Source organism: Lampetra fluviatilis, chromosome 35 (genome assembly GCF_964198595.1).
Source record: "Lampetra fluviatilis chromosome 35, kcLamFluv1.1, whole genome shotgun sequence".
In the NCBI taxonomy this organism is placed as follows: domain Eukaryota; kingdom Metazoa; phylum Chordata; class Hyperoartia; order Petromyzontiformes; family Petromyzontidae; genus Lampetra; species Lampetra fluviatilis.
Window position 1 is genome coordinate 4056405 of NC_136309.1, and position 18835 is coordinate 4075239.

Below are 18835 nucleotides of genomic sequence, written 5' to 3' on the forward strand. Positions count from 1 at the left end.
GGTGGTGATGGTGGCGGTGGTGGTAGTGATGGTGGCGGTGGTGGTGGAGATGGTGGCGGTGATGGTGGCGGGGAGGGAGAGGAGAAGTTAAGCACAGTTGATATGCGGGATAGCGAAATGGATACAGGCGCAGCCCCTGCAAGTGCTCGCTCACGCCACTTTTGGCGGAAGGGCCTCCGCTGCTCGAGGAAGCTCTACAAAGCCTCTCTCTCTCTACAACATAATTTGAGACGCTCTTCCAGATCTTAATCATGATGAATCGTGCTAAATCATCGTGCTCATGGCGAGCCGTGGTGCATCTTACCAGCAGCACTGCTGCAGAGGCACCAGGATGGTCATCTCATCGTGAGAGTGTTTCCCGAACCTGCAGGACAAGACAAGTTCCATCACGTGCCTGGTCAAGGTCGACACGTGACTGGGTTGGTGGATGTGTGCGTGAGTGGGTGACTTTGTGGGCGGGTCAGTGAGTGAGTGAGCAGTTGGGTGAGTGAGTTAATGGGCGAGTGAGTTAATGGGTGAGTGAGGGAATGGGTGAGTGAATGAGCGGGTTGGTGGGTGTGTGGGTGAGTGGGTGACTTAGTGGGCGGGTCAGTGAGTGAGTGAGCAGGTGGGTGAGTGAGTTCATGGGTGAGTGAGGGAATGAGTCAATGAATGAGTGGGTGGGTGGATGTATGGGTGAGTTAGTGGTCGCGTCAGTGAGCGAGTGGGTTGGTGAAGTGAGTCAATGGGTGAGTGAATGAGTGGGTGGGTGGATGGATGAGTGAATGAATCGTTGGTTAAGAATCTGGTCATTGGACCATTGCCCCAGAGATAGTTTTATCAGTACGCCTTCGGGTGGCAAATGCTAACACACATTTTCACGAAGCGTTTTATCTCGGGATCACAAAAATATACGATAGCAATGTCACTGTGGGAGCTGTCCATGAAAAAATTGTAATTAAATAAGGGTGTTGCAGTATGTGCGATAAAGAATATTGTTTTGCCAAAACAGTGTCTATATGACAGACAGTATCCACACGAAGTGTTCTGCCCATTGTGGACATTGCCCCTAGTGGACACTCTGGTAGCGTCTTCCACCCCAGGTGACACCCACCAATCAATCAGCCCCCTTGGCTCAAGGGCTAAGCAGGTGAGAAGGACGACTTGAGTGAGTGAGTGAGTGATCGGACGACGTGAGCGAGTGGGCGACTTCAGCGAGTGAATGGGCGACTTCAGCGAGTGAGTGGACGACTCGAGTGAGTGAGCGGTCGACTCGATCGTGGGGGGGGGGAGGGGTGAGTGAATCCAGGGCGCCGCTGACCCGCGCCCGTTGTCCAGGTGGATGATGAACGTCTCGTTGCCGAACTTCTCGAACGTCTCGTAGTGATGCCGGTCCATGTTGCCTGCAAAGTCACGGACGCGACCGCCCGCCGGTCAGAGACTGGCGGCCCCCGGCCTGGGCCACAGCGGAGGTCGCACGGCGGCGAATCGGGGGGGAGGGGGGGGGGGGGCACGCAGCGGCGCGTCGCGCGCGGACGCTCGGCTCGGCTCACCCATGAGGAAGTCGAACACCGTCATGTCCATGACGTCCAAGAGGCGCGTGCCGGAGTTGTACGGCGCCGTCTTCCGCACCTCGCTGCAGTAGTTGGGGTCGACCTCCCAGCTGGTACGGGGGGGTGGAGGTGGTGGAGGGGTGGGGGGGGGCAAGGAGAGGGGGGGGGTCACGCGCAAAAAAAAAGGTAAAGGTGCCCGTCTAGGTTTCGCAGGGCGTCGGGGCAAAGGCCGCCGACGCGTCACACGAGGGGGGCGGTGGGGTGGACAACGCCACGCCCACCCGGCCGCCTTTGTCTCCCCGGAATATTTGCGCGCACCGCACCGCTAACGAGTGCTCCGTGTGGCCCGTAACGGACTGTAGGGGCAAGTGCTGTTAGCGAGCAGCACCTGTGAAGGCCGGCGCTGTGGCACACGATGGGGTGGGTAGCCGTGTGTGTACTGCGCGTCGAACTTCTTTCGCACCGTACGTAGCCAACCGTGCTAATCGGTGGTACGATGAGCGCGGTTGGCCGGCCGCCTTTGTCTCCCCAGCGGCGACGTTTAAACACCGCACCGGCTACTCGCACGAGGCCGAGTCGACGCAGTGGGAGGCCCACGACCTGCTCAGATATGCGACACCGGCATCGACCACGTGCGGGTTTGTGGCGGTAGCGAGCACCACTGCCACCGCCACCACCACTGTTACCACCACCGCCACCATCGCCAACCACCACCACCGCCGATACCACCACCACCACTACCGCCGATACCACCACCACCACCACCACCACCGCCTCGAACCCCGCGACCGGACTCGGGCGCTCACTTGGCCTTGCGCCGCTTGTGGTAGGAGCGGCGCCACGGGTTGCGCCAGGAGGTGCGCGGCGCAATGTCCGTGTCCGGCAGGAAGGCGGCGAGGGATCCCTCCAGCTGGTCGGGCTGCCCGCACAGCGCGTGCTCCGTCGTGCAGTAGTACGAGCAGTCGCCGTAGAAGCACACGTTGCTCGCTGCTCAAGCGCGCACACGCGGGCAGACGTTACGGAAGGATGGGCAGACTCACGGATGGATGGGTGGACAATCTAACGGATGGATGGGTGGACAAGCTAACGGATGGATGGGTGGACAAGCTAACGGATGGATGGGTGGACAGACTAACTGATAGATGGGTGAACAAGCTAACTCATGGATGGACGGACATGCTCGCGAATGGATGGATGGACAGCTTAACGGATGGATGATGGACATGCTGACAGCTGTGTGGGTGGACAGACGAGTGGACGGATGGACGAATGGATGGACGGATAAATGGACGGAGGGATGGGTGGACAAAGCAACGGACAAGACAGAAGCCGTGGAAAAATGGACAGACCAAAAAGCGGACAGATGGATTCGAAGACGGATGGACGAGTGGACGTACGGATGGTCGTACTGACGGACTCAGGGAGTGATGCACAATCCGAATGGGACAGATGTACAGATGTATGGACAAAGCAAGACACCAACAGATCGGCGGATGGGTGTGCGAACCAACGGATGGTCGGGCAGATGGAGCAAGCTACAGAGGGATGGACCAACACAACGGACGGACCTCCCCACCACCCCCTCCACCACCTCACCGGGCGAGATGAAGAACGTCTTGATGAGCTTGCTGTCGTTGGTGATGTCGCGTATCTCGCGCGTCATGTTCACGAGGCGCCCCACCACGGGGGGCACGCGGCGGAAGTCGAGCACTTGGTCCAGGTGGAAGGCGGCGATCTCCGCGTTGTGCCGCTCAAAGTCGGAGAAGTAGAAGAAATCTGGCGGCGTCTGCTGGTCCCTCCGTTGCCTGTGGGTAGAAGACGGAGCGGGAGCACTCGTACTCAAGCAGTGAGCTTTTTTTGTCATTCGTTATGCTGTGGCTAGGAGATGTTAACTACCTCGCCTGGTACGCAGGAGGTCGTGGGTTCGATCCCGACCCTGACGCCTGCTGCTGCTGTATATTTGGAGTTTGCGTCTCTCTCTCATCATCATCACTGTGGCTAGGAGATGTTAACTACCTCGCCTGGTACGCAGGAGGTCGTGGGTTCGTTCCCGACCCTGACGCCTGCTGCTGCTGTATATTTGGAGTTTGCGTCTCTCTCTCATCATCATCACTGTGGCTAGGAGATGTTAACTACCTCGCCTGGTACACAGGAGGTCGTGGGTTCGATCCCGACCCTGACGCCTGCTGCTGCTGTATATTTGGAGTTTGCGTCTCTCTCTCATCATCATCACTGTGGCTAGGAGATGTTAACTACCTCGCCTGGTACGCAGGAGGTCGTGGGTTCGATCCCGACCCTGACGCCTGCTGCTGCTGTATATTTGGAGTTTGCGTCTCTCTCTCATCATCATCACTGTGGCTAGGAGATGTTAACTACCTCGCCTGGTACGCAGGAGGTCGTGGGTTCGATCCCGACCCTGACGCCTGCTGCTGCTGTATATTTGGAGTTTGCGTCTCTCTCTCATCATCATCACTGTGGCTAGGAGATGTTAACTACCTCGCCTGGTACGCAGGAGGTCGTGGGTTCGATCCCGACCCTGACGCCTGCTGCTGTATAATTGGAGTCTGCGCATCTCTTACTCTCCCCGTGGTGGCGTGGATTTTTCTCTCCACACTTAGAATCGACATCACGTTGACAGCATTTGGCTGCTATAAATTCCCACACGATAACCCACTTCTTTGAGCGGTCATTTGTGGCCAGGTCACTTCTGAAAAAGAGCTACGTAGCTCAGTGAGCCTTACCTGGTCAAATACCAATAAACTTTACGTTGTTTGAGTTTAGTTGCAGTTATATCGACGTACTCGGGGTAGTCAAACTTCCGCGTGGGAAACTCGCTAGGCTGGTCCCACCCAAAGATACAGCTAAAGGTGCATGCCCTGCAATTGCTTTCTCACTCAGCTGCTGGCAGAAGGCCCTTCAGTAGAGGGAGCTCCGGAGGGCATTTTTGGCCTACTCTTCCACACTGCTGCTGATGCTGCTGCTGCTGCTGCTTACACCTTCATTCAAGGCCAAGGTGCTGCCCCACGTCTTTCCGAGAGGTGTGAGTACCCACGCTTTACCCCACCAATAAGCGACCGGACAATCGACAAACTGGGAGTGTACCCATTCATACCCCCACCCCCCATACCCCAGTCTGGTTCGAATGAGCCCTGGTGCAAGGCATGAAATGGGGTCAACCCCTTCCCCATTCCCCGTCTTCTGGCCAAAAGTTGATGGAACGTTGAGCCAACGTCGAGGCAACGTTGGTCCGACGGTTTCCGGCCACACGCCAACGTTTTTTTAAATTATAAACGTCGGCGTGTCGCGTGCTGGGGTGGCTACTATAGTGGAGCCCGGCGTGACGCGTGCTGGGGTGGCTCCTCTAGCGGAGCCCGGCGTGACGCTTGCTGGGGTGGCTACTATAGTGGAGCCCGGCGTGTCGCGTGCTGGGGTGGCTACTATAGTGGAGCCCGGCACGACGCGTGTTGGGGTGGCTACTATAGTGGAGCCCGGCGTGTCGCGTGTTGGGGTGGCTACTATAGTGTAGCCCGGCATGACGCGTGCTGGCACCTACTTCATGGGCTTGAAGAGCGCCTGGCCGTAGTTCTTGAAGGTCATGATGAGCTTGAGCTGCGTGCCGCCCGACTTCATGACTGAATCGGGAAGTGCGAGGGGGGGGGGTAGAGGAAGGGGGGGGGTGGTGAAGGGGTCGGGGAAGGGTGGCACACAGAACGGACGGCAGTGGGGTCACGCGGTGTGCGTGCGGACCGACCGGATGGCGCGGCGTTTCAAGTGTCAACGGTGCAACCGCGTGCGCTGTTGTTCATCGGCGGGCGGCGGTGGTGGTGGCCGGTGGTGGTGGTGGCCGGCGGTGGTGGTTGTGGCCGGCGGTGGTGGTGGTGGCCAGCGGGGAGCACGGGTGGGTGGGTGGTGTCTCTGGCAGTCATCTCAGTCAGTCAACCCACGGCACCTGCCTCTATCCCGTGACCTCTAACCCGTGACCTCAGTCCCGTGACCTCCTGCCAGCAGCGAGCCGTCGGCAACTTCGCGCGACGGCCTCGAGGGGCACCTAGCTTGGTACGAGCGCCATGGTGACGTCACCATGTACTAGTGGCCCAAACCAGGCTACTGTTAATATTGTATTTAAAGCATCATGAGCACCAACTGAACGCTGCGAGGAAAATGTTTGCAATTAAAATGTTTTAAATAATAATAATCAGGATTTCAATCCAAAATGTTGTGGGGGTCTCTAAGCCAGATCTACACGTGTGTAGTAGTGAGTGTGTATTAGTAGCTGTGTCGTAGTGAGTGTGTATTAGTAGCTGTGTCGTAGTGAGTGTGTATTAGTAGCTGTGTCGTAGTGAGTGTGTATTAGTAGCTGTGTCGTAGTGAGTGTGTATTAGTAGCTGTGTAGTAGTGAGTGTGTATTAGTAGCTGTGTCGTAGTGAGTGTGTATTAGTAGCTGTGTAGTAGTGAGTGTGTATTAGTAGCTGTGTAGTAGTGAGTGTGTATTAGTAGCTTTGTCGTAGTGAGTGTGTATTAGTAGCTGTGTAGTAGTGAGTGTGTATTAGTAGCTGTGTCGTAGTGAGTGTGTATTAGTAGCTGTGTAGTAGTGAGTGTGTATTAGTAGCTTTGTCGTAGTGAGTGTGTATTAGTAGCTGTGTAGTAGTGAGTGTGTATTAGTAGCTGTGTCGTAGTGAGTGTGTATTAGTAGCTGTGTAGTAGTGAGTGTGTATTAGTAGCTGTGTAGTAGTGGTGTGTATTAGTAGCTGTGTAGTAGTGAGTGTGTATTAGTAGCTGTGTAGTAGTGAGTGTGTATTAGTAGCTGTGTCGTAGTGAGTGTGTATTAGTAGCTGTGTAGTAGTGAGTGTGTATTAGTAGCTGTGTCGTAGTGAGTGTGTATTAGTAGCTGTGTAGTAGTGAGTGTGTATTAGTAGCTGTGTCGTAGTGAGTGTGCATTAGTAGCTGTGTAGTAGTGAGTGTGTATTAGTAGCTGTGTAGTAGTGAGTGTGTATTAGTAGCTGTGTAGTAGTGAGTGTGTATTAGTAGCTGTGTAGTAGTGAGTGTGTATTAGTAGCTGTGTCGTAGTGAGTGTGTATTAGTAGCTGTGTCGTAGTGAGTGTGTATTAGTAGCTGTGTAGTAGTGAGTGTGTATTAGTAGCTGTGTCGTAGTGAGTGTGTATTAGTAGCTGTGTAGTAGTGAGTGTGTATTAGTAGCTGTGTAGTAGTGAGTGTGTATTAGTAGCTGTGTAGTAGTGAGTGTGTATTAGTAGCTGTGTCGTAGTGAGTGTGTATTAGTAGCTGTGTAGTAGTGAGTGTGTATTAGTAGCTGTGTAGTAGTGAGTGTGTATTAGTAGCTGTGTCGTAGTGAGTGTGTATTAGTAGCTGTGTCGTAGTGAGTGTGTATTAGTAGCTGTGTAGTAGTGAGTGTGTATTAGTAGCTGTGTAGTAGTGAGTGTGTATTAGTAGCTGTGTAGTAGTGAGTGTGTATTAGTAGCTGTGTCGTAGTGAGTGTGTATTAGTAGCTGTGTAGTAGTGAGTGTGTATTAGTAGCTGTGTAGTAGTGAGTGTGTATTAGTAGCTGTGTAGTAGTGAGTGTGTATTAGTAGCTGTGTAGTAGTGAGTGTGTATTAGTAGCTGTGTAGTAGTGAGTGTGTATTAGTAGCTGTGTCGTAGTGGTGTGTATTAGCAGCTGTGTAGTAGTGAGTGTGTATTAGCAGCTGTGTAGTAGTGAGTGTGTATTAGTAGCTGTGTAGTAGTGAGTGTGTATTAGTAGCTGTGTCGTAGTGAGTGTGTATTAGTAGCTGTGTAGTAGTGAGTGTGTATTAGTAGCTGTGTAGTAGTGAGTGTGTATTAGTAGCTGTGTCGTAGTGAGTGTGTATTAGTAGCTGTGTAGTAGTGAGTGTGTATTAGTAGCTGTGTCGTAGTGAGTGTGTATTAGTAGCTGTGTAGTAGTGAGTGTGTATTAGTAGCTGTGTCGTAGTGAGTGTGTATTAGTAGCTGTGTAGTAGTGAGTGTGTATTAGTAGCTGTGTAGTAGTGAGTGTGTATTAGTAGCTGTGTAGTAGTGAGTGTGTATTAGTAGCTGTGTAGTAGTGAGTGTGTATTAGTAGCTGTGTCGTAGTGAGTGTGTATTAGTAGCTGTGTAGTAGTGAGTGTGTATTAGTAGCTGTGTAGTAGTGAGTGTGTATTAGTAGCTGTGTAGTAGTGAGTGTGTATTAGTAGCTGTGTAGTAGTGAGTGTGTATTAGTAGCTGTGTCGTAGTGAGTGTGTATTAGTAGCTGTGTCGTAGTGAGTGTGTATTAGTAGCTGTGTAGTAGTGAGTGTGTATTAGTAGCTGTGTAGTAGTGAGTGTGTATTAGTAGCTGTGTCGTAGTGAGTGTGTATTAGTAGCTGTGTCGTAGTGAGTGTGTATTAGTAGCTGTGTCGTAGTGAGTGTGTATTAGTAGCTGTGTCGTAGTGAGTGTGTATTAGTAGCTGTGTCGTAGTGAGTGTGTATTAGTAGCTGTGTAGTAGTGAGTGTGTATTAGTAGCTGTGTCGTAGTGAGTGTGTATTAGTAGCTGTGTAGTAGTGAGTGTGTATTAGTAGCTGTGTAGTAGTGAGTGTGTATTAGTAGCTGTGTAGTAGTGAGTGTGTATTAGTAGCTGTGTAGTAGTGAGTGTGTATTAGTAGCTGTGTAGTAGTGAGTGTGTATTAGTAGCTGTGTCGTAGTGAGTGTGTATTAGTAGCTGTGTCGTAGTGAGTGTGTATTAGTAGCTGTGTCGTAGTGAGTGTGTATTAGTAGCTGTGTCGTAGTGAGTGTGTATTAGTAGCTGTGTAGTAGTGAGTGTGTATTAGTAGCTGTGTAGTAGTGAGTGTGTATTAGTAGCTGTGTAGTAGTGAGTGTGTATTAGTAGCTGTGTCGTAGTGAGTGTGTATTAGTAGCTGTGTCGTAGTGAGTGTGTATTAGTAGCTGTGTCGTAGTGAGTGTGTATTAGTAGCTGTGTAGTAGTGAGTGTGTATTAGTAGCTGTGTAGTAGTGAGTGTGTATTAGTAGCTGTGTCGTAGTGAGTGTGTATTAGTAGCTGTGTCGTAGTGAGTGTGTATTAGTAGCTGTGTCGTAGTGAGTGTGTATTAGTAGCTGTGTAGTAGTGAGTGTGTATTAGTAGCTGTGTAGTAGTGAGTGTGTATTAGTAGCTGTGTAGTAGTGAGTGTGTATTAGTAGCTGTGTCGTAGTGAGTGTGTATTAGTAGCTGTGTCGTAGTGAGTGTGTATTAGTAGCTGTGTAGTAGTGAGTGTGTATTAGTAGCTGTGTCGTAGTGAGTGTGTATTAGTAGCTGTGTCGTAGTGAGTGTGTATTAGTAGCTGTGTCGTAGTGAGTGTGTATTAGTAGCTGTGTAGTAGTGAGTGTGTATTAGTAGCTGTGTAGTAGTGAGTGTGTATTAGTAGCTGTGTCGTAGTGAGTGTGTATTAGTAGCTGTGTAGTAGTGAGTGTGTATTAGTAGCTGTGTCGTAGTGAGTGTGTATTAGTAGCTGTGTCGTAGTGGTGTGTATTAGTAGCTGTGTAGTAGTGAGTGTGTATTAGTAGCTGTGTCGTAGTGGTGTGTATTAGTAGCTGTGTGGCAGTGGGTGTATAGTCGGGGAGTGGTAGTGTAACGGTTAGCGCGCTGCACTACGAACCTGGTGTCCCGGGTTCGACTCCCGCTCACGGCCAACTAACACCAAGTGACGAATATCAAAACCGGTTCTGGGCCTCCCCTATGTCGACTCAGCCTCAAATGAGTACCTGGTACGGTGTGTAAACATTGCCACCGGGGTGACAAAGGCGGCCAGGCGTGGTGCTGGCCACCACCCAAACCCCCTTGTGTGCCGTGCCGGCCTTCATTAGGTGTTCGCTAACAGCACTTGCCCCAACAGTCTGTCGCAGGCTATATGGGGGATCTTTGTGTATAGTCGTGGACGCCCGGGGACCCTGATTGATCCGTGCGCTGTGAGTGACGCTCACTCCCCACGTGGTCTGTCCCCGCTGTCTCCACTCGGGGGCAGTGCAGCACAGAGCGTGGTCGATGTCGCCACGGGCTTGTTGACCCGGGGGCGTCTCCCACTATTAAGACTACATCTTTAGTTTTGTTTTACCAGGTAAGGCCCAACTTGAGCTGGAGCCACCTGGCGACAAATCATCAGCTCAAGGAAGTTGGCTTTTTTTTAAAATGTGGAAATGTATGGCAGCCAAATCTTCTAAACGCATGTTTTCTGAATGTGGAGGGAAAAGCCGGAAGAAAACCCACGCGACCACGGGGAGAGAAAGAGACATACAAACCCAAAATATATAGAAGGCGTCAGGGTCGGGATCGAACCCACGACCTCCTGTATACCAGGCGAGGTAGTTAACATCTCGCCACCGTTGCGTTGAGTCTCAAGACTTGTTTTTATTTTATTCAGGAGGGTCCTGCCAGGTTTTCGCAGTAATGGGACGATGTTGCTACTGCATGTGTGCGAGTGATGCCAGTTACAGTGGCTAGGAGATGTTAACTACCTCGCCTGGTATACAGGAGGTCGTGGGTGCTGTATATTTGGAGTTTGCGTGTCTCTGTCTCCCCGTGGTAGCATAGATTTGTCGATGGGTCCTCCGGTTTTTTGCCTCCACATTTAGAAACGTGCGTTCAGAGTATTTGGTTGCTAAAAAAGAAATCCACATAAGCCTCTTCTCTTTGAGCTATCATTTGTGGCCAGGTCGCTTCTGAAAAAAAAGAGCCGTATAACTCAGTGGTCCTTACCTGGTAACATACAAAAAAAACGACGTTTCTACTGTTTGAGTTTGATTGCAGGTATATCGACGTCCTCAGGCGAGTCAAAGTCCACGTGGGAAACTCGCTAGGCTGGTCCCGGCCAAAGATACAGCTAAAAGGTGCATGCCCTGCAATTGCTTTCTCACTCAGCTGCTGCCAGAAGGGGCCTTCAGTAGAGGGAGGTCTGGGGGGCATTTTTGGCCTGCTCTTCTACACTGCTGCTGATGCTCTTGCTGCTGCTGCTGCTGCCTTTATTCAAGCTGGTGGAGGAACCCAGGCGGGAAACTCCACCGAGAACACGAGGGAGAACATACAACCTCCACAGACAGAGAGAGCGAGAGCGAGAGGTGCCCGAGTTGGGAATTGAACCTAGGCTCCCATTTCTAACCGGCACGCCTCTAGGCAGCGGTCTCCTCGCCACAGCAGCGTGCTGCTTGGTCACACAGCTCGTTCTGTCTCCCGTGGTCGACGCCTTTAAACTCAATCATCCACCGGTCTGTTTTCATCCAGAACATTGTTTAATGTGATTATTGGGGGGACGGGCGGGGGGAGAGCAGAACCTGGCGGAGGATTTAAATCGAATTGGGCATCGTCACTCCTCCATCCCTCCCTCCTGTCCAATTCCCCCTCCCCCCTCCCCCGTCTCCAATTTCCCCTACCCCTCCCCCCTCTCGCTTCCCAGACCCGTGGGGGCCCTGGTGCAGTTGTACTGCCTACACACTCGATAGCTACCCCCACTGGAATATATACAGTCTATATAACCAGTCTATATATATATACTGCATTGCATATGCGCTACAGTTTTCATTGCTGCCAGGTCTCGTCATCATCGTCATTACACTGGTCAACACGCTTTTTCTGGCATTGGGTATTCCAACGGTTTTAATGTATTTTTTGGGGTGCTGATTCCAAATCTGGCATCAGTTTTTGTCTATCACATCAGGTTTTTGAGATATCAAATATTGCATTTTCAATAAAAACTTTGGAAGAAAAATATTAAATAAATGTGGATATCTACATAAAATGATATTATAAACACATTATCCTAAAATACAGCACCATATTTTAACACTAAAGCAGTCACTGACTCGCAACAACCTGCAATCATAAGTGACAGAGTTAATTTCGGGTAAAATCAATGAAAATGGGGTATGCCAATAGCATAAAAATGAGATGTGATGAAGCAAATCTGAGATCAGATTTGGAATCAGCACCCTGAAATTAGTCTAAAACAGCTGCAAAAGTCCAGGCCAGAAAAAAATGTTTGTTTTTTGTTGACCAGTGTTATCATCAGCAGCCATGGTCACTCCACTGCTGGATGAAGGGCCTGCCCCAATCCGTCGACCCGCCACTCCTCGCGGTGCTGCCACGTTGTAACCCATCCACCCGATCCGCGAGCTGATTTCACCGCTCCGTCTCCCCGGTGGGGACGCCCTGACCACGAAACCATCGCCGGTGTAATGGCACCGACGTGACCACGGCGACTAAATCGCCATTCGCTTGACCACTGCCACAAGTTTCATAACATTGAAGGCGATCTCATGCTCCAACACGGATTGCGGCACCGGTGGTGGGAATTCCACATTCCTATGGCCGGGGGCTGGTCTACCCATTAGGAACAAACCGCCGTTGACTTCCACACAAAGTTGGGGCTCATGTTATCGGCTCCCAACCAGGGAGTTGAACTCGCACCCCGAGTTCAACTGAACCGCCACCAACACCACCACCACCACCAACAACAGCAGCAGAAGCAGCAACGTTAGTGTAAAGCATAGCAACACGTGCGGCGTGGCGCGGGTGTAACGTGACACGGTGTGATGTGTGGTACGGAGTGATGTGTGGTACGGTGTGATGTGTGGTACGGTGTGGCGTGATCGCAAGGACGTGGTGTGACTGACCAGAGCAGTAGGGTGGTTTGGAGTCGGTTGATGTGACGTGGCATGGCATGATGTGGCAATTTTGGCGTGGCGTGGCATCGCGTGGCATGGTGTGGTGTGACACGGTATGGGGTGGTGTGGTGTGACACGGCATGGCGTGGTGTGGCGTGGTGTGACACGGCATGGTGTGGCGTGGCGTGGCGATGCGTGACATGACACGGCGTGACGTGCGTCGCCATGGCGTGGCGTCACGCTGACGTGGCGTGGTGTGTGCAGAATGTAGGAGAGGAAAATGCCCGCGTACCCACACTTACGATCTTCTGGCTCAGCAGGTCGCCCAGGAGGGCGGCCACCACTGGCGCCCGGCGCCCGTACATGGCCCGCCGCGTGATCTCCACGTGGAACCGCAGCCAGTTGGGGTACGTGTCGTACGGGCTGCGGCTCGCTGCGGCATGCGGGCCGGGGATTGGCTCGGCCGCAGGGTCACTCGTCCTGCGGGGGAGGGGGGGGAACATCCATCATCATCATCATTGCCATCATCATCATTGCCATCATTGCCATCATCATCATCGCCATCATTGCCATCATCATCATCATTGCCATCATCATCATCATTGCCATCATCATCATCATCATCATTGTCATCATCATTGCCATCATCATCAGAGTCGTTCGTGTTGTAGCCCTAAGCGGCTTCCACCAGTGTCCACAGCTCCCATCACCGGCGCCGTCGTCACCACGCGGCGGCGGTGGCTACGCCGCTTCACGTGGCCTCCTGGCAATCATCGAAAGCTGCCGTGGAGGCAGCGGCGGGAGGGTCAGGGGATCACCGCACTCCACATTTCTTATTCTTCTTATTCTTTCGTACGGCTGCTGATGTAGATGGAGAGCAACAACTGCAATTTCACATTCAGGTTGTCAAGAGCGTTGTGCCCCCCCCCTCTCTCTCGCGCGCGGGGTGGGGGGCGCTCCGGTTTCCTCCCGCGTGGTATAAACGCTCAGAAATGATGAGCCGAAAATATATACTTTTTAAAACCCAAATGTGACAAGGACCCTCGCCAATAATTGCCTTATTACGACTCAGTGTGGCTCTCCTGGATTTCTAGAAAATAAAAAAAACTCATCACCGAAACTCCTCCACGACCAAAGATAAAGATCCCCCGTATGGCGTTAACAGACTTGTTGGGGCAAGTGCCGTCAGGAAGTAAACACCCACGAAGGCCGGCACGGTACACGAGAGAGTCGGTGGCCAGCACCACGATCTACGACCTCCACCACGCATGGCCATCATCGTTATCATAATTGGTTATTTACCCTTCTATCTGGCAACAAAACTGACACCTTTTTTTACAAGGAGTCATGTTTGCATAGACCACAATACCTGCAGCCATAATGCAAACAAAAAACATAACTCTGATAATGTATGCACTGTCCTTGAAGTTGACTGGTCCAGGACAGTGCATATATTATCAGAGATATGTTATTTGTTTGCATTATGGCTGCAGGTATTGTGGTCTATGCAAACATGACTCCTTGTAAAAAAAGGTGTCAGTTTTGTTGCCAGATAGAAGGGTAAAAAAACAATTATCATATTTTTTACTGGCAAATAAGGTTCCAATGGTGTAAATCATCGTTATCGTCGCGCCCTTCATACCAAAGCACGCTACCACCACCGCCACCCACTTTTGAAAAGGGGCACCCCCAGTAGCAGCTATCCCTGTACGGCGGCACAAAGACGACCCCGGGCACCTGGCCTACGAAACGCGCCTCGCCGCCCCAACTCAGCTCCGTCTCAGAAGGCAAATCAAGCTTGATCCTGGATAGTGAACGCACGCGGTTTGCTCGCTCCGTTTTCACTCTCGCTTCGTCGACTTTGTTTTAGATTTCGTTGCCGTTTGGAATGTTGATGTCGCCCAGGCGAATCTTGCAAGACGAGACTCCATCCCGTTCAGGCGGAATCAACAGGAGAATATTTGTGCGTGTGGTGTGTGCGTGTGTATATACGTGTGGTGTGTGCGTGTGGTGTGTGTGTGTGATGTGTGATGTGTGTGTGTGATGTGTGTGGTGTGTGTGGTGTGTGGGTGTGTGTATATAGGTGAGGTGTGTGTGAGGTGTGTGTGTTGTGTGCGTGTGTTGTGTACGTGTATATACATGTGTTGTGTGTGTGTTGTGTGTGTATATATACGTGTGGTGTGTTGTGTGCTGTGTGTGTGTATATTCGTGTGGTGTGTATATACGTGTGTTGTGTGTGTGTGTATTCGTGTGGTGTGTGTGCGTGTGGTGTCTGCGTGTGTATATACGTGTGGTGTCTGCGTGTGTATATACGTGTGTCTGTTGTGTGCGTGTGTGTGTATATACGTGTGGTGTGTGCGTGTGGTGTGTGCGTGTGTTGTGTGTGTGTGCATATACGTGTGTTGTGTGCGCGTGTTGTGTTCGTGTGTTTTCTTTTCAATTAGCAAAGTCCAGTCAGTACCTTGGAGAGCGGCATTTGCTCCCAACGTTTGCGCCCGGCAGGACCCCCCCCCCCGCCCCCCGCGAGCCGGGTGTGTGAACGCGTCAGCCAGTGTGGCAAGTGCTCTTATTATGTACGCAGCGGCTTCATTTCAGCCGGAGCCGCCCGAGACTGATCTCCGGAAAACACGTGTATATGTGCCCGGGGGAAAGGGGGGACTGGCGGGGGGGGACGGTAGGCGCTGGCTGTAATGACTATTACGTTTCTAATCGTTTTGTTGTCATCAGTGATAATGTTTCTCACGCTGCTGGTTGCCAAGTACCTAATCCTAACATCGAAGACAAAGCACTGTTCGCTAACACCTACGAAGGCCGACACGGCACACGAGGTGGGGTGACCATTCCTTGGCCGCCCGCCTTTATCTCCACAGTGCTGATGGGGGGGGGGGGGGGGGTTAAAAAAATATTTTTTTGTCCACACCGTACCAGGTACTCATTTAAGGTCGAGTCGACCTCGAGGGAGGCCGTGGGAACGGCTCAGATATTCCTCACCGATGTTGTGCTGCGAGAGCTGACGGACTCGAAGCCGCGTCGCCGGGTTTGCAAAGCCAGCGAAGCTAATCACTGCGCCACCGCTCCCCGCAAATTGCATTGTACAGTACTCGCGCAAGCTCGCAACGTTGCTCTGGGACACGCACAGCACACTGTACATGCATGCATGCATAACATCGCAAGACAATGCAGTGGGGTGCATCCTTTTCGTTTAACAAAGACAAAGATCCCCCGTAAAGCCTGTAACAGACTGTTGTGGCAAATGCTGTTAGCGAGCACCTATGAAGGCCAGAACGGAACACGAGGGGGTGGGTGGCCAGCACCACGCCCGGCCGCCTTTGTCTCCCCAGTGGCGATGTTTACACACCGCACCAGGTACTCATTTGAGGCCGAGTCTACCTAGGGGAGGCCCAGGATCGGTTCAGATAATCGCTGTCACCGGTGTTGGCGGTGAGCGGGAATCGAACTCGGGTCGCCGGGCTCGTAGCGCAGCGCGCTAACCACTGCACCACCGCTCCCCACATACATTTGAATATACACACACACGTGTAGATACAGTATCCCTTAAACAAATTTGCAGTGTGAAGTTATAGGGTTATGACTGTGGGCTATGTTGGCGCTGATGACAATTCCAGTGGCTGGCTATGTTTGCAGTGGTGCAAGTGCTGACGATGACAATTCTATTTGTAGTGGATTGTGATGGTGTAATGATGAAATTTCGGTGCTTTTCCCTCCTGCTGATGACGGTTGCAATAGCAGCAGCTGCTGCTGCTGATGATGGTGGTGCAATTATGGTTATGACGATGATGTTGGTGGCGGTGGCGGTGATGATGATTACGATAATTGTATAATGATGGCGATTGCGCGAGGCGGATGACGATTGCGGTATCTTTCACGAGCTGATAATCACATTAGTACCGTCATGACTGTGTTCACAGTTGATGTGGGGGGAGGGGAGGAGGGAGTGGAGTGGGGCTGTCATCGTCATACATCATCCACACTCACCACCCATCGCTGTCCAGGCGTTTACTCTTCGGATTAAATTTGGCTCCTGGCTCGACGATGAAGAGAAGATCTTCCTTGGATGGCGTCGGAACGGTCACCGTGTAGAGAGGGTGAGCGAAGAGCGCGTCTAGAGACGACCACGCAGAGTCCTCCACCATCACCACCTCCGCATCATCACCACCACCATTATCCCTCGACCTCTTCTTAACCCCTTGCATGCCGCCTGCCGGAACGCCATCAACGCCCGCAATCCTCTTCCGGCCACGAGATGACTCGTCGCCACCGTGGTCAGCCGCCGGCGGTGCCTGCCGCAGCAGCTGTTGTTGTTGGTGGTGTTGTTGTTGGTGGTGTTGTTGTTGGTGGTGGTAGCTGCTGTTCGATGACCCACCACCACCGACCACGCCGCTGCTGACGTCCTGTAGAATTCTCAAAGCCGCCTTGCCCCCGTCGTTGGCGGCGTTGTGCCGTGAGCGCCGCGCCACGTCGCTCGCCGAGCCACAACCGCATTCGTCCGCGCGCATCACTCGCCTCTCGAGCTCGGGCAGGAGGTCGAGCACGATGTGCAGGCAACAGGCGAGCACCAGCACGGCCACGAGCAGCAGCTTGAACTTGCGTTTCATCATGTTGGTTGCCGTCCTTGGTGCCACTACTACCGGTGGTGCTAATGATGATGGTGATGGTGGTGGTGGCTCTTACACCCTTTCCTTTCGCCGTGTGATCTGGCCAGCTATCTATAGCCAGATATCTACCGAGGCTACAGTCACGCCAAAGGCACTGCTGCGATATCCCTTGCCTCCCCCCCGTTCTTCTATTCCGCGACAGCTGTAGCGGCCGATATGATTTTATAATGTTTTATTTTTTTATTATTTTAATATTTCCCTTCTACGTGACTTTACCGAAAGAACCAAGAAGATGAATCCCTGCAGTCACGAAAGCTTTAAATCGAAATGATTTGATGACTTATATCTCTGGCCTCTCGCCCGAAACGTCGCCGATTATATATATTTATACCAGCCCCACCCTCCTCTCTCCTCCTTTTAAGAGGTAGTGCTATCGACAAACGCGTTGTGTTTCATTTGGTGTCGTGTGTGATCGAACACCGCGGCCAATGATAGCAGTCGCATAACCAAACAATGATTACAATTATACAATAATAATAATGGTCATCGGACCCGATAGGAATTGTTCCCGTACAAGGGAAAAAAACCACGTGAAAACCGAATGCTACCGGACAGTGACACACAATAGTAGCAAATTATTATCGTGTGAAGGCAGTTCCTTCCCTATACTAACTAATGCATTAATAATAATAATTGTTATCATACAAACGGCGACAATGAAGAGGCATTGTTCGAGAAGGGCCCCACTGTTGTACAAATCGTTACGAGCGTAGCGGCAGCGTTAATGATAAACAATCGTCCAATAACACGCATACAAGCGGCGATGTATTTTTGTTAGACGGCAGAACGAAAGCGAATCATACGCTCGTGTCGCCGAATGACACCGGCACGAAGAGGCGACCACCGCTCGCTGCCTCGGATGCCGATTGTGAAAGCCTCCGCCGCCGCCTCCGCTGATGATACAAATAATTGTATTCTCTACTCACTCTCATCGGATCTCTCACTGCTGCTATACATCCCCGAAACCCATAGCACGCTCTCCCACCTGCTCCTTCCTCCCTCTCTTCCTCCTCCTTGCGTCGTCCCACCGACCTAACCAGCCAAGCGGCGGCCAGCCAACACCGCTCGGCGACCTTAGTCAATTCTCATCGCGTCTCCCTCCTTCCGTCTACCGGCAGCTGCGCTGGTCGCTGTGCTCGCGGTGGCAAATGCTGCTGCTGATGCTGCTGCTCCTCTTATACCGGAGATCTTCCATCGAGCGACGATGAGCCTTGGGCTCCTGATTAAAACGTTACCCACTAACACCCCCCACCCCCTTGGCTCGGAAGCGGTGACCCGCTTCTGAATCGCAGAGACGCGCGCGTGTGCGTATGTGTGTGTGAGAGAGAGAGAGAGAGCATGCGCGTGTGTGTGTGAGAGAGAGAGAGAGCACGTGTGTGTGTGAGAGAGGGAGAGAGAGCATGCGCGTGTGTGTGTGTGAGAGCGAGAGAGAGAGCACGTGTGTGTGCGTGTGTGTGTGAGAGAGAGAGAAAGGGAGAATGCGCGTGTGCGTGCGTGCGCGCGTGTGCCGAAGCTGGCAGAGTGATGCGCGGTGTGGATGGTGGAGGCGGGAGAGAGTTCGGGGGAGAGGAGGAAGAGGAGGAGAGAGCTGATGGAATGGATGCACGCGGTGCGTGCGCTCTGAAGGGGGCGATAGATTCGTGTGCTGCTGCTGCCGCTGCTGTTGGTTCTCAATGATGATGATTGATGATGTAATTACAATGGTGATTGAGGGTGTCATTACAATGGTGACGGTGGTGGTGTCATCACAGTGCTGGTGTCGTTACAACAGTGACAACAGAGCTACAATAGAGTGATGATGGTGATGATGATGATCATGCCGATGATGCTTGTGATGCTGGCGATGATGAAGATGATTCAACAGTCGCGGTGTTGTTACGACTGTATGCGATGATGCTGGTTACGATAATGATCACGAAGATGCCATTGCAATCACGGTGTTGTAACAAGAGTAGATGACGATTGTGACGACGATCTTACTGGAATCGGCT

General features: G+C 52.0%; 1 protein-coding gene across 1 annotated transcript in view; it reads right to left on the reverse strand.

The window, feature by feature from the left end:
- LOC144944525 (extracellular serine/threonine protein kinase FAM20C-like) overlaps positions 1-18130 on the reverse strand; it is a 19905-nt gene extending 1775 nt beyond the window's left edge. The window contains exons 1-8 of the mRNA XM_078872749.1: positions 16165-18130; positions 12461-12648; positions 5086-5164; positions 3129-3337; positions 2339-2519; positions 1533-1642; positions 1301-1382; positions 305-364 (exon numbers count right to left, since the gene is read on the reverse strand). Coding sequence (XP_078728875.1) covers positions 305-364; positions 1301-1382; positions 1533-1642; positions 2339-2519; positions 3129-3337; positions 5086-5164; positions 12461-12648; positions 16165-16787 — 1532 coding nt within the window. The 5' untranslated portion in view covers positions 16788-18130. The remainder of the gene's footprint in view (positions 1-304; positions 365-1300; positions 1383-1532; positions 1643-2338; positions 2520-3128; positions 3338-5085; positions 5165-12460; positions 12649-16164) is intronic.
- Positions 18131-18835: the final 705 nt, after the last annotated feature.